This window comes from Oncorhynchus nerka, linkage group LG18 (genome assembly GCF_034236695.1).
Source record: "Oncorhynchus nerka isolate Pitt River linkage group LG18, Oner_Uvic_2.0, whole genome shotgun sequence".
Lineage (NCBI taxonomy): Eukaryota > Metazoa > Chordata > Actinopteri > Salmoniformes > Salmonidae > Oncorhynchus > Oncorhynchus nerka.
In genome coordinates, this window is record NC_088413.1 from 82,741,780 (window position 1) to 82,759,771 (window position 17,992).

Here is a 17,992-nt window from a genome sequence, read left to right on the forward strand (position 1 = left end):
TACATGAGACACACACCACCACCACGATGAGACCACACCACCACCATACGATGAGACCACACCACCATACGATGAGACCACACCACCATACGATGAGACCACACCACATACCCACACCATACGATGAGACCACACCTCCACACCACCATACGATGAGACCACACCACCATACGATGAGACCACACCACCACACCACCATACGATGAGACCACACCACCATACGATGAGACCACACCACCACACCACCATACGATGAGACCACACCACCATACCACCATACAATGAGACCACACCACCATACGATGAGACCACACCACCATACGATGAGACCACACCACCATACGATGAGACCACACCACCATACGATGAGACCACACCACCACACCACCATACGATGAGACCACACCACCATACGATGAGACCACACCACCATACGATGAGACCACACCACCATGAGACCACCACCATACCACCATACGATGAGACCACACCACCATACCACCATACAATGAGACCACACCACCACCACCATACGATGAGACCACACCACCACCACCATACGATGAGACCACACCACCATACGATGAGACCACACCACCATACGATGAGACCACACCACCACACCACCATACGATGAGACCACACCACCATACGATGAGACCACACCACCATGCGATGAGACCACACCACCACACCACCATACGACGAGACCACACCACCATACGATGAGACCACACCACCACACGATGAGACCACACCACCATACGATGAGACCACACCACCATACGATGAGACCACACCACCATACGATGAGACCACACCACCATACGATGAGACCACACCACCACACCACCATACGACCACACCACCATACGATGAGACCACACCCACCACCACCATACGAGACCACACCACCATACGATGAGACCACACCACCATACCCACACCACCATACGATGAGACCACACCACCATACGATGAGACCACACCACCATACGATGAGACCACACCACCATACGATGAGACCACACCACCATACGATGAGACCACACCACCATACGATGAGACCACACCACCACACCACCATACGACGAGACCACACCACCATACGATGAGACCACACCACCACACCACCATACGATGAGACCACACTACAATACCACCATACGATGAGACCACACCACCATACGATGAGACCACACACCATACCACCATACGATGAGACCACACCACCATACGATGAGACCACACCACCACACCACCATACGATGAGACCACACTACAATACCACCATACGATGAGACCACACCACCATACGATGAGACCACACCACCATACCACCATACGATGAGACCACACCACCATACGATGAGACCACACCACCACACCACCATACGATGAGACCACACCACCATACGATGAGACCACACCACCACACCACCATATGATGAGACCACACCACCATACGATGAGACCACACCACCATACGATGAGACCACACCACCACACCACCATACGATGAGACCACACCACCATACGATGAGACCACACCACCATACGATGAGACCACACCACCATCCACCATACGATGAGACCACACCACCACACCACCATACGATGAGACCACACCACCATACACCACACCACCATATGATGAGACCACACCACCACACCACCATACGATGAGACCACACCACCATACGATGAGACCACACCACCATACGATGAGACCACACCACCATACGATGAGACCACACCACCACACCACCATACGATGAGACCACACCACCATACGATGAGACCACACCACCATACGATGAGACCACACCACCACACCACCATACGATGAGACCACACCACCATACCACCATACGATGAGACCACACCACCACACCACCATACGATGAGACCACACCACCACACCACCATACGATGAGACCACACCACCATACGATGAGACCACACCACCACACCACCATACGATGAGACCACACTACAATACCACCATACGATGAGACCACACCACCATACCACCATACGATGAGACCACACCACCATACGATGAGACCACACCACCATACGATGAGACCACACCACAACACCACCATACGATGAGACCACACCACCATACGATGAGACCACACCTCCACACCACCATACGATGAGACCACACCACCATACGATGAGACCACACCACCACACCACCATACGATGAGACCACACCACCATACGATGAGACCACACCACCACACCACCATACGATGAGACCACACCACCACCACCACCACAATGAGACCACACCACCACCATACAATGAGACCACCCACCATACAATGAGACCACACCACCATACGATGAGACCACACCACCATACGATGAGACCACACCACCATACGATGAGACCACACCACCACACCACCATACGATGAGACCACACCACCATACGATGAGACCACACCACCATACGATGAGACCACACCACCACACGATGAGACCACACCACCATACGACCCACACCACCATACGATGAGACCACACCACCATACGATGAGACCACACCACCATACCACCATACGATGAGACCACATCACCACACCACCATACGATGAGACCACACCACCATACGATGAGACCACACCACCACACCACCATATGATGAGACCACACCACCACACCACCACCATATGATGAGACCACACCACCATACATGAGACCACACCACCACCATACGATGAGACCACACCACCATACGATGAGACCACACCACCATACGATGAGACCACACCACCACACCACCATACGATGAGACCACACCACCACATCACCATATGATGAGACCACACCACCATACGATGAGACCACACCACCATACGATGAGACCACACCACCATACGATGAGACCACACCTCCATACGATGAGACTACACCACCATATGATGAGACCACAGCACCACACCACCATACGATGAGACCACACCACCATACGATGAGACCACACCACCATACGATGAGACCACACCACCATACGATGAGACCACACCACCATACGATGAGACCACACCACCACACCACCATACGATGAGACCACACCACCATACGATGAGACCACACCACCATACGATGAGACCACACCACCATACCACCATACGATGAGACCACACCACCACACCACCATGAGACCACACCACCACACCACACCACCATACGATGAGACCACACCACCATACGATGAGACCACACCACCACACCACCACGATGAGACCACACCACCATACGATGAGACCACACCACCATACGATGAGACCACACCACCACACCACCATACGATGAGACCACACCACCACCATACGATGAGAGACCACACCACCAGACCACACCACCATACGATGAGACCACACCACAACACCACCATACGATGAGACCACACCACCATACATGAGACCACACCACCATACGATGAGACCACACCACCACACCACCATATGATGAGACCACACCACCATACGATGAGACCACACCACCACACCACCATACGATGAGACCACACCACCATACGATGAGACCACACCACCATACGATGAGACCACACCTCCACACCACCATACGATGAGACCACACCACCACCACCACCATACCACCATACGATGAGACCACACCACCACACCACCATACGATGAGACCACACCACCACACCACCATACCACACCACCCATATGAGACCACACCACCACCCACCATACGATGAGACCACACCACCACACCACCATACGATGAGACCACACCACCATACATGAGACCACACACCATACACCACACCACCATACGATGAGACCACACCACCATACGATGAGACCACACCACCACACCACCATACGATGAGACCACATCACCATACGATGAGACCACACCACCATACCACCATACGATGAGACCACACCACCACACCACCATACGATGAGACCACACCACCATACGATGAGACCACACCACCATACGATGAGACCACACCACCACACGATGAGACCACACCACCATACGATGAGTCCACACCACCATACGATGAGACCACACCACCACACCACCATACGATGAGACCCACACCCACAACACCACCATACGATGAGACCACACCACCATACGATGAGACCACACCACCATACCACCCACCACATGATGAGACCACACCACCATATGATGAGACCACACCACCATACGATGAGACCACACCACCACACCACCATACGATGAGACCACACCACCATACGATGAGACCACACCACCATACGATGAGACCACACCACCACACCACCATACCAGACCACACCACCACCGATGACCACCATACGATGAGACCACACCACCACACCACCATACGACGAGACCACACCACCATACGATGAGACCACACCACCATACCACCATACGATGAGACCACACCACCATACGATGAGACCACACCTCCACACCACCATACGATGAGACCACACTACAATACCACCATACGATGAGACCACACCACCATACCACCATACGATGAGACCACACCACCACACCACCATACGATGAGACCACACCACCACACCACCATACGATGAGACCACACCACCATACGATGAGACCACACCACCACACCACCATACGATGAGACCACACCACCATACGATGAGACCACACCACCACACCACCATACGATGAGACCACACCACCATACGATGAGACCACACCACCATACGATGAGACCACACCACCATACGATGAGACCACACCACCACACCACCATACGATGAGACCACACCACAACACCACCATACGATGAGACCACACCACCATACGATGAGACCACACCAACATACGATGAGACCACACCACCACACCACCATATGATGAGACCACACCACCATACGATGAGACCACACCACCACACCACCATACGATGAGACCACACCACCATACGATGAGACCACACCACCACACCACCATACGATGAGACCACACCACCATACGATGAGACCACACCACCACACCACACCATACGATGAGACCACACCACAACACCCACACACCATACGATGAGACCACACCACCAACACCACCATACGATGAGACCACACCAACATACGATGAGACCACACCACCACACCACCATACGATGAGACCACACCACCATACGATGAGACCACACCACCACATCACCATATGATGAGACCACACCACCATACGATGAGACCACACCACCATACGATGAGACCACACCACCATACGATGAGACCACACCTCCATACGATGAGACTACACCACCATATGATGAGACCACAGCACCACACCACCATACGATGAGACCACACCACCATACGATGAGACCACACCACCATACGATGAGACCACACCACCATACGATGAGACCACACCACCATACGATGAGACCACACCACCACACCACCATACGATGAGACCACACCACCATACGATGAGACCACACCACCATACGATGAGACCACACCACCATACCACCATACGATGAGACCACACCACCACACCACCATACGATGAGACCACACCACCATACGATGAGACCACACCACCATACGATGAGACCACACCACCATACGATGAGACCACACAACCACACGATGAGACCACACCACCATACGATGAGTCCACACCACCATACGATGAGACCACACCACCACACCACCATACGATGAGACCACACCACAACACCACCATACGATGAGACCACACCACCATACGATGAGACCACACCAACATACGATGAGACCACACCACCACACCACCATATGATGAGACCACACCACCATACGATGAGACCACACCACCACACCACCATACGATGAGACCACACCACCATACGATGAGACCACACCACCATACGATGAGACCACACCACCACACCACCATACGACGAGACCACACCACCATACGATGAGACCACACCACCATACGATGAGACCACACCTCCACACCACCATACGATGAGACCACACTACAATACCACCATACGATGAGACCACACCACCATACCACCATACGATGAGACCACACCACCACACCACCACACCACCATACGATGAGACCACACCACCACACCACCATACGATGAGACCACACCACCATACGATGAGACCACACCACCACACCACCATACGATGAGACCACACCACCATACGATGAGACCACACCACCACACCACCATACGATGAGACCACATCACCATACGATGAGACCACACCACCATACCACCATACGATGAGACCACACCACCACACCACCATACGATGAGACCACACCACCATACGATGAGACCACACCACCATACGATGAGACCACACCACCACACGATGAGACCACACCACCATGAGAGACCACACCACCATACGATGAGACACCACCATACCCACACCACCACACCACCATACGATGAGACCACACCACCACACCACCATACGATGAGACCACACCACCATACGATGAGACCACACCAACATACGATGAGACCACACCACCACACCACCATATGATGAGACCACACCACCATACGATGAGACCACACCACCACACCACCATACGATGAGACCACACCACCATACGATGAGACCACACCACCACACCACCATACGATGAGACCACACCACCACACCACCATACGACCACACCACCATACGAGACCACACCACCATACGATGAGACCACACCACCATACCACCATACGATGAGACCACACCACCATACGATGAGACCACACCACCACACCACCATACGATGAGACCACACTACAATACCACCATACGATGAGACCACACCACCATACCACCATACGATGAGACCACACCACCACACCACCATACGATGAGACCACACCACCACACCACCATACGATGAGACCACACCACCATACGATGAGACCACACCACCACACCACCATACGATGAGACCACACCACCATACGATGAGACCACACCACCACACCACCATACGATGAGACCACACCACCATACGATGAGACCACACCACCATACGATGAGACCACACCACCATACGATGAGACCACACCACCACACCACCATACGATGAGACCACACCACAACACCACCACCATACGATGAGACCACACCACCACACCACCACACGCGATGAGACCACACCAACATACGATGAGACCACACCATACACCACCACACCACCATATGATGAGACCACACCACCATACGATGAGACCACACCACCACACCACCATACGATGAGACCACACCACCATACGATGAGACCACACCACCACACCACCATACGATGAGACCACACCACCATACGATGAGACCACACCACCACAACACCATACGATGAGACCACACCACAACACCACCATACGATGAGACCACACCAACATACGATGAGACCACACCACCACACCACCATACGATGAGACCACACCACCATACGATGAGACCACACCACCACACCACCATACGATGAGACCACACCACCACACCACCATACGATGAGACCACAGAGGAGATAGTGGGGGGATAGTGAGGGGATAGTGAGGGGTAGTGAGGGGATAGTGAGGGGTAGTGAGGGGATAGTGAGGGGTAGTGAGGGGATAGTGAGGGGATAGTGGGAGGATAGTGAGGGGATAGTGAGGGGTAGTGAGGGGATACTGTGGGGATGATAGTGAGGGGATAGTGAGGGGATAGTGAGGGGATAGTGTGGGGATCGTGAGGGATAGTGAGGGGATAGTGTGGGATAGTGAGGGGATAGTGAGGAGGTGATAGTGAGGAGATAGTGAGGAGGTGATAGTGAGGGGATAGTGAGGAGATAGTGAGGGGATAGTGAGGAGGTGATAGTGAGGAGGTGATAGTGAGGGGATAGTGTGGAGATAGTGAGGGGATAGTGAGGAGGTGATAGTGATGATAGTGAGGAGGTGATAGTGAGGAGATAGTGTGGAGATAGTGAGGAGGTGATAGTGAGGGGATAGTGAGGAGATAGTGAGGGGATAGTGAGGAGGTGATAGTGAGGAGGTGATAGTGAGGGGATAGTGTGGGGATAGTGGGGAGATAGTGGGGATAGTGAGGGGATAGTGGGGGATAGTGGGGGATAGTGGGGAGATAGTGTGGGGATAGTGGGAGATAGTGAGGGGATAGTGGGGGGATAGTGATGAGATAGTGGGGGATAGTGAGGGATAGTGGGAGATAGTGTGGGGATAGTGGGGGATAGTGAGGGGATAGTGGGGAGATAGTGTGGGGATAGTGGGGGATAGTGGGGAGATAGTGTGGGGATAGTGGGGGGGATGGTGAGGGGATAGTGAGGAGATAGTGAGGGGATAGTGAGGGGATAGTGGGGGGGATAGTGAGGGGTAGTGTGGGGATCGTGAGGGGATAGTGAGGGATAGTGTGGGGATAGTGAGGGGATAGTGAGGAGGTGATAGTGGGGAGATAGTGTGGGGATAGTGGGGGATAGTGAGGAGATAGTGAGGAGATAGTGAGGGGATAGTGGGAGATAGTGTGGGGATAGTGGGGGATAGTGAGGAGATAGTGAGGAGATAGTGTGGGGATAGTGGGGGATAGTGGGGAGATAGTGTGGGGATAGTGGGGGATGGTGAGGGGATAGTGAGGAGATAGTGAGGGGATAGTGAGGGGATAGTGGGGGATAGTGAGGAGATAGTGGGGATAGTGAGGAGATAGTGGGGGGGATAGTGAGGGATAGTGGGGGATAGTGGGGGATAGTGAGGGGATAGTGAGGGGGATAGTGAGGGGGATAGTGAGGGGATAGTGAGGAGATAGTGAGGAGATAGTGTGGGGATAGTGGGGGGATAGTGAGGGGATAGTGGGGGATAGTGAGGAGATAGTGGGGGATAGTGAGGGGATAGTGAGGGATAGTGGGGGATAGTGAGGAGATAGTGGGGATAGTGAGGAGATAGTGGGGGATAGTGAGGGGATAGTGAGGGGATAGTGAGGGGATAGTGGGGGATAGTGAGGGGATAGTGAGGGAATAGTGGGGGGAGATAGTGAGGAGATAGTGAGGGGATAGTGGGGGGATAGTGAGGGGATAGTGGGGGATAGTGGGGGATAGTGAGGGGTAGTGAGGGGATAGTGAGGAGATAGTGGGGGGTAGTGGGGGGATAGTGAGGAGATAGTGGGGGGATAGTGAGGGGTAGTGAGGGGATACTGTGGGGATGATAGTGAGGAGATAGTGGGGGATAGTGTGCTTTGAAGAAGGTATATACTGTGTGTGTGTGTGTGTGTGTGTGTCTTTAGGCTGTGTCTTGTTTCCCATTGGATTAGGTTCCTCCTGAGGGAAGCAGTGTTACCTAGCCAGCTGGTTGGCAGCGGATGGAGCAGCAGGTGCTGGTCGGTCCTCAGGGTCTTACCTTGCTGCAGGGTGGGTTTGCTGAACGGAGTAGGTGGCTGGGCGGTGGGGCCGGACATGAACCCTGGCCCTGTGGGCGTGGTCTGCGGCGCTGGCTCCCTTGCGCCCTCCAGTGGATCCCCCTGAGGTGCCGCGCTGCACCGTGAAGACCCTGCGCATGTCATGGCCTGACTGGCTCGGCCGGTAGGTGTGGCTGGTCTGGCTGGTCCGGGCCCCAGGGCACCTGCTCTGACAGTCTCCGCGGGTCAGGAAGTTGTTGTCGTTGCCGTGGCAGCCACCGTACCAGAAGTGGGAGCACCTGGAGGCGGTGACGTCGTAGAAGTATCGGCCCGTCCAGCCACTGCAGGAGCCGGCCGCCTTGGGCAGAGAACAGGTGGTTCTGGGAACTATAGAATGGGGGAGAAACAGGGAAGATATTTACAGGCTTCTCTTGTAGCGAATTCGGAGGGTAGCTCCGACCGAGACTCGAACCCGGGTCGAGAGAATGTCAACCCAACACTTTAGCCGTCACTCCAAGAGATCCGGACGCCTTGGCGAGGCCGTTAGGTATTGTGTTACGGTAGCACCAATACCATGCAACAAAACACAACAGAAAACCAAAACAATAAATGATCTATAACATTAACTTCCTGCCCCTTTTTATCAGCATTCCTCAATCCTGTCTCCCATCTCCCCTCTCTTCCTCCCGCCCAGCTCCCCCTCCTCACCTCTTCACCCCCCCCTGAACTCCTCCCCCGTCCCCGTCCTACCATTCTCGGGTGGAGTGGGGCAGCCCTCTCCATCGGGACCTGCGGCGGCTGACGTACGGTCGAAACAGCAGCCGTAGGTGGTCAGACGACACTGGATACTGTTTTCAGCTGGTAGGAGGGGAGTAGTAGGAGCCTGAGAGAGAGAGAGAGAGAGAGAGAGAGAGAGAGAGAGAGAGAGAGAGAGAGAGAGAGAGAGAGAGAGAGAGAGGGAGAGAGAGAGAGAGAGAGAGAGAGAGAGAGAGAGAGAGAGAGAGAGAGACAGAGACAGAGACAGAGAGACAGAGAGAGAGACAGGGAGAGAGAGAGAGAGAGAGAGAGAGAGACAGAGCGAGAGAGGGAGAGAGAGAGACAGAGACAGAGAGAGAGAGAGAGACAGAGAGAGAGAGAGAGGGAGAGAGAGACAGAGAAACAGAGACAGAGACAGAGAGACAGAGACAGAGAGACAGAGACAGAGAGACAGAGAGAGAGAGAGAGAGAGAGAGAGAGAGAGAGAGAGAGAGAGAGAGGAGACAGAGAGAGAGAGAGACAGAGAGAGACACAATGGAAAGAATCAACCAAGAAACAGATCAAACTAGAATGCTCTCTGGTCCTAAACAGAGAGTAGACAGTGGTACTACCTGACCACAGTAATTACCTGACCACTGTGACAAAGCCCAAACTTAAGAAAGCTTTGACTATGTACAGACTCACTGGGCTGTATTTCCATAGACACACATTTCCCTCAGATTACACAGTCCCCACAAAGAATTTGAAAACAAAATCAAACAAAAGGTCCTAAACAGAGAGAGACAGAGAGACTACCTGAGAGGCGAAATACCTGAGTCACAGAGAGACAGAGAGAGAAAGAGACTAAATACCACAGTCACAGAGAGACAGAGAGAGAGAGAGAGGAGAAATACACAGTCACAGAGAAGAGAGAGAGAGACAAACCACAGTCACAGAGAGACAGAAGAGAGAGAGGCGAAATACCACAGTCACAGAGAGACAGAGAGAGAGAGAGGCGAAATACCACAGTCACAGAGAGACAGAGAGAGAGAGAGGCGAAATACCACAGTCACAGAGAGACAGAGAGAGAGAGAGGCGAAATACCACAGTCACAGAGAGACAGAGAGAGAGAGAGGCGAAATACCACAGTCACAGAGAGACAGAGAGAGAGAGAGGCGAAATACCACAGTCACAGAGAGACAGAGAGAGAGAGAGGCGAAATACCACAGTCACAGCAGCAAGATGTGTGGCCCGTTGCCATGAGAAAAGGGCAACCAGTGGAGAACAAACAGCATTGTAAATAAAAACCTATATTTGTCTGTTTATTTATCTTGCCTTTTGTACATTAACTATTTGCACATTGTTACAACACCGTACATAGTCAATAATATAACACTGTACATAGTCAATAATATAACACTGTACATAGTCAATAATATAACACTGTACATAGTCAATAATATAACACTGTACATAGTCAATAATATAACACTGTACATAGTCAATAATATAACACTGTACATAGTCAATAATATAACACTGTACATGTGGAAAATTCCAGAAGAATTATGTTATGGCTTTAGAAGCTTCTGATAGGCTAATTGACATCATTTGAGTCACCTGTGGATGTATTTCAAAGCCAACCTTCATACTCAGTGTCTCTTTGCTTGACATCATGGGAAAATCAAAAGAAATCAGCCAAGACCTCAGGAAAACAATTGTAGACCTCCACAAGTCTGGTTCATCCTTGGGAGTAATTTCCAAACACCTGAAGGTACCACGTTCATCTGTATAGTAGTACGCAAGTATAAACACCATGGGACCACGCAGCCGTCATACCGCTCAGGAAGGAGACGCATTCTGTCTCCTAGAGATGAACGTACTTTGGTGTGAAAAGTGCAAATCAATCCCAGAACAACAGCAAAGGACCTTGTGAAGATGCTGAAGGAAACAGGTACAAAATGATCTATATCCACAGTAAAACGAGTCCTATATCGACATAACCTGAAAGGCCGCTCAGCAAGGAAGAAGCCACTGCTCCAAAACCGCCATAAAAAAGCCAGACTACGGTTTGCAACTGCACATGGGGACAAAGATCGTACATTTTGTAGAAATGTCCTCTTGTCTGATCAAACAAAAATAGAACTGTTTGGTCATAATGACCATCGTTGTGTTTGAATGAAATGGGGGAGGCTTGCAAGCCGAAGAACACCATCCCAACCGTGAAGCACGGGGGTGGCAGCATCATGTTGTGGGGGTGCTTTGCTGCAGGAGGGACTGGAGCACTTCACAAAATAGATGGCATCATGAGGCATGAAAATTATGTGGATATATTGAAGCAACATCTCAAGACATCAGTCAGGAAGTTAAAGCTTGGTCGCAAATGGGTCTTCCAAATGGACAAATACCCCAAGCATACTTCCAAAGTTGTGGCAAAATGGCTTAAGGACAACAGAGTCAAGGTATTGGAGTGGCCATCACAAAGCCCTGACCTCAATCCTATAGGAAATTTGTGGGCAGACCTGAAAAAGCGTGTGCGAGCAAGGAGGCCTACAAACCTGACTGAGTTACACCAGCTCTGTCAGGAGGAATGGGCCAACATTCACCCCAACTTATTGTGGGAAGCTTGTGGAAGGCTACCCGAAACATTTGACCCAAGTTAAACAATTTAAAGGCAATGCTACCAAATACTAATTGAGTGCATGTAAACTTCTGACCCACTGGGAATGTGATGAAAGAAATAAAAGTTTAAATAAATCATTCTCTCGACAATTATTCTGACATTTCACATTCTTAAAATAAACCGGTGATTCTAACTGACCTAAGACAGGGAATTTTTACAAGGATTAAAAGTCAGGAATTGTAAAAAAACTGAGTTTAAATGTATTTGGCTAAGGTGTATGTAAATTTCTGACTTTAACTGTATATATATATATATCAATTCTCTCTCTCTCTATATACTTCTCTCTCTCTATAACACTTCTCCTTCTCTCTCTCTCTCTCTCTCTCTCTCTCTATAACACTTCTCTCTCTCTCATATATATATATATATATAACACTTATCTTTCTCTCTATAACACTTGACTCTCTCTCACTATAACACTTCTCTCTCTATATATAACACTTCTCTCTCTCTCTACAACACTTCTCTCTCTCTCTCTCTATAACACTTCTCTTTCTCTCTTTAACACTTCTCTCTCTCTATAACACTTCTCTCTCTCTCCATAACACTTCTATCTCTCTCTCTCTCTATATATATATATATATATAACACTTCTCTTTCTCTCTATAACACTTCTCTCTCTCTCTCTCTCTCTCTATAACACTTCTCTCTCTCTCTCTATAACACTTCTCTCTCTCTCTCTATAACACTTCTCTCTCTACAACACTTCTCTCTCTCTCTCTATAACACTTCTCTCTCTATATAACACTTCTCTATATATATAACACTTCTCTCTCTCTCTCTAACACTTCTCTCTCTCTCTCTACAACACTTCTCTCTCTCTACAACACTTCTCTCTCTCTCTACAACACTTCTCTCTCTCTACAACACTTCTCTTTCCCCCTATAACACCTCTCAGGTCCTTACTTACCGTGGGATGGGCAAGAGGGACATATTCCAGACAACCCTCCTTGTTGAGTCCCTGTGCTGCAGACACACCATCCCTGCAACACCCATACCTGACAGACAGGCAGACAGGCAGACAGACAGACAGACAGACAGGCAGGCAGGCAGACAGACAGACAGACAGACAGACAGACAGACAGACAGACAGACAGACAGACAGACAGACAGACAGACAGACAGACAGACAGGCAGGCAGGCAGGCAGACAGACAGACAGACAGACAGACAGACAGACAGACAGACAGACAGACAGACAGACAGACAGACAGACAGACAGACAGACAGACAGACAGGCAGACAGACAGACAGACAGACAGACAGCCAGACAGACCAGTAGTTATTTTTTTACTGTTGAAAGTTTGAGCAGAGAACAGACAGAGCACTGTCAACAGAGAGACAATAAAGTTGCTATAGAAAATGCCACTGGTCTGTTACCTATAAACCTATAGGCCTACATGGTAAACCCCATAGAGAAATAGAGGCCACCCCTTACTCTTTATGAGAGGTTAGAGCTGAGCTTAGCTGAATACCTGGTGTTAATACAGCCATACTCCTGACAGCCCTCCCTGTTGGAACCCTGTGATATGGTCACACCATCCCTGCAGCATCCATACCTGGAGGGGGGTAGAGGGGGAGAGAGAGAGACAGAGAGACAGAGATAGAGGGGGAGAGAGAGAGAGACAGAGAGAGGGGGAGAGGGGGAGAGGGAGAGGGAGAGAGGGAGAGACAGAGATAGAGGGGGGAGAGAGAGACAGAGAGAGGGGGGAGAGGGGGAGGGAGAGGGGGGGGGGGGTAGACAGAGCGAGAGGGGGGGAGAGGGGGAGACAGAGAGAGAGGGGGGAGAGGGGGAGAGAGAGAGAGGATGGGGAGTGAGAGAGAGAGAGAGAGACAGAGATAGAGGGGGGAGAGAGAGAGGGGGGGGAGACAGAGAGACAGAGAGACAGAGATAGAGGGGGAGAGAGAGAGAGAGAGACATTTAGTTAGACAGACAGTCAGGGAATGAGAAAGACAACGTTTGAACAGGGGATCGTTCCCGAGAACAGCCCAGGCTACAAACTGACCATAGATATGTATCTTACTGTTACCATGGCTGTTACCATGGCTACAAACTGACCATAGAACATGTTTTAAATAGCAGAGGTCTATGACCTCTGACCCTATAGAGTTATATGGTAAACCCTGCTCGGCCCTGGTGGTGCAGACAGACAGGCAGGATGGAGCTCAGTGTGTGTGTGTGTGTGTGTGTGTGGTCTACCTGGTGGTGGTACAGACAGCCTGCTCAGGGCTGGATCCCCGTGGACAGCCCAGACCCCCTGTTCCCCCAGCAGCCATCACTCCGTCTGGACAGCAACCGTAGTAGGACCGGCTACAGTGTTGGGCTGGCCCGGAGCTGTGACCATGGTACACTGTGTTGGTCTGGTGGTCAGCAGAGTCTGGTCTGAGGACTGAGAGAGACAAGCATAGTAATTACATAGGGGGCAACAGTAGAGACAGAGGTTCTGCATACACAACTCAACACAGGGTAGAGACAGGTTCTGTACCTCAACACAGGGTAGAGAGAGGTTCTGTACCTCAACACAGGGTAGAGAGAGGTTCTGTAACTCAACACAGGGTAGAGAGAGGTTCTGTACCTCAACACAGGGTAGAGAGAGGTTCTGTACCTCAACACAGGGTAGAGAGGTTCTGTACCTCAACAGAGGGTAGAGAGAGGTTCTGTACCACAACACAGGGTAGAGAGAGGTTCTGTACCTCAACACAGGGTAGAGAGAGGTTCTGTACCTCAACACAGGGTAGAGAGAGGTTCTGTACCTCAACACAGGGTAGAGAGAGAGGTTCTGTACCTCAACACAGGGTAGAGAGAGATGTTCTGTACCTCAACACAGGGTAGAGAGAGGTTCTGTACCACAACACAGGGTAGAGAGAGAGGTTCTGTACCTCAACACAGGGTAGAGAGAGGTTCTGTACCACAACACAGGGTAGAGAGAGGTTCTGTACCTCAACACAGGGTAGAGACAGGTTCTGTACCTCAACACAGGGTAGAGAGAGAGAGGTTCTGTACCTCAACACAGGGTAGAGAGAGATGTTCTGTACCTCAACACAGGGTAGAGACAGGTTCTGTACCTCAACACAGGGTAGAGAGAGGTTCTGTACCTCAACACAGGGTAGATACAGGTTCTGTACCTCAACACAGGGTAGAGAGATGTTCTGTACCTCAACACAGGGTAGAGACAGGTTCTGTACCTCAACACAGGGTAGAGAGAGGTTATGTACCTCAACAGAGGGTAGAGAGAGGTTCTGTACCTCAACACAGGGTAGAGAGAGGTTCTGTACCTCAACACATGGTAGAGAGAGGTGCTGTACCTCAACACAGGGTAGAGAGAGAGGTTCTGTACCTCAACACAGGGTAGAGAGAGGTGCTGTACCTCAACACAGGGTAGAAAGAGGTTCTGTACCTCAACACAGGGTAGAGAGAGGTGCTGTACCTCAACACAGGGTAGAGAGAGAGGTTCTGTACCTCAACACAGGGTAGAGAGAGGTTCTGTACCTCAACACAGGGTAGAGAGAGGTTCTGTACCTCAACACAGGGTAGAGACAGGTTCTGTACCTCAACACAGGGTAGAGAGAGGTTCTGTACCCCAACACAGGGTAGAGAGAGAGGTTCTGTACCTCAACACAGGGTAGAGAGAGGTTCTGTACCTCAACACAGGGTAGAGAGAGGTTCTGTACCTCAACAGAGGGTAGAGAGAGGTTCTGTACCTCAACACAGGGTAGAGAGAGGTTCTGTACCTCAACACAGGGTAGAGAGAGGTGCTGTACCTCAACACAGGGTAGAGAGAGGTGCTGTACCTCAACACAGGGTAGAGAGAGGTTCTGTACCTCAACACAGGGTAGAGAGAGGTTCTGTACCTCAACACAGGGTAGAGAGAGGTTCTGTACCTCAACACAGGGTAGAGAGAGGTTCTGTACCTCAACACAGGGTAGAGAGAGGTTCTGTACCTCAACACAGGGTAGAGAGAGGTTCTGTACCTCAACACAGGGTAGAGACAGGTTCTATACCTCAACACAGGGTAGAGAGAGGTTCTGTACCCCAACACAGGGTAGAGAGAGAGGTTATGTACCTCAACACAGGGTAGAGAGAGGTTCTGTACCTCAACACAGGGTAGAGAGAGGTTCTGTACCTCAACAGAGGGTAGAGAGAGGTTCTGTACCTCAACACAGGGTAGAGAGAGGTTCTGTACCTCAACACAGGGTAGAGAGAGGTGCTGTACCTCAACACAGGGTAGAGAGAGGTGCTGTACCTCAACACAGGGTAGAGAGAGGTTCTGTACCTCAACACAGGGTAGAGAGAAGATGTTTATCCTGAGTGCCAGTCTGTCTCTTGTCTCTTGACAACACCACATGAATGACATCAATAGATCCAAGTAGAGAGACTACACAGCACTGTAGACACACCACCCAATCTACACATCACTGTAGACACACCACTACACGCAGTAGGAAAAAACACCACAGTAGACCTAGGATATACACCACAGTAGAACTAGGATATACACCGCAGGGGTACTAGGATATACACCGCAGTAGTACTAGGATATACACCGCAGTAGGACTAGGATATACACCACAGTAGAACTAGGACACACACCACAGTAGAACTAGGATATACACAACAGTAGACCTAGGATATCCACCACAGTAGGATATACACCGCAGTAAAACTAGGATATACACCACAGTAGAACTAGGATATACACCGCAGTAAGCTATACACTACAGTAGAACTAGGATATACACCGCAGTAGGATATACACCGCAGTAGGATACACACCACAGTAGGATATACACTGCAGTAGAACTAGGATATACACCACAGTAGGATATACACCACAGTAGGACTAGGATATACACCACAGTAGGATATACTAGGATATACACCACAGTAGGATATACACCGCAGTAGGATATACACCACAGTAGGATATACACCACAGTAGAACTAGGATATACACGACAGTAGGATATACACCACAGTAGAACTAGGATATATACCGCAGTAGGATATACACCACAGTAAGATATACACCACAGTAGAACTAGGATATACACCACAGTAGGATATACACCACAGTAGAACTAGGATATATACCGCAGTAGGATATACACCACAGTAGGATATATACCGCAGTAGGATATACACAACAGTAGGATGTACACCGCAGTAGGATATACACCACAGTAGGATATAC

General features: G+C 50.5%; 1 protein-coding gene across 1 annotated transcript in view; it reads right to left on the bottom strand.

Moving 5' to 3' along the window:
• The window catches only part of LOC115114927 (papilin-like), a 78,089-nt gene that overhangs the window by 25,282 nt on the left and 34,815 nt on the right, over positions 1-17,992 (bottom strand). The window contains exons 14-18 of the mRNA XM_065003385.1: positions 15,001-15,190; positions 14,276-14,359; positions 13,712-13,799; positions 10,134-10,266; positions 9,386-9,770 (exon numbers count right to left, since the gene is read on the bottom strand). Of these exons, the coding sequence (XP_064859457.1) occupies positions 9,386-9,770; positions 10,134-10,266; positions 13,712-13,799; positions 14,276-14,359; positions 15,001-15,190 (880 nt within the window). The remainder of the gene's footprint in view (positions 1-9,385; positions 9,771-10,133; positions 10,267-13,711; positions 13,800-14,275; positions 14,360-15,000; positions 15,191-17,992) is intronic.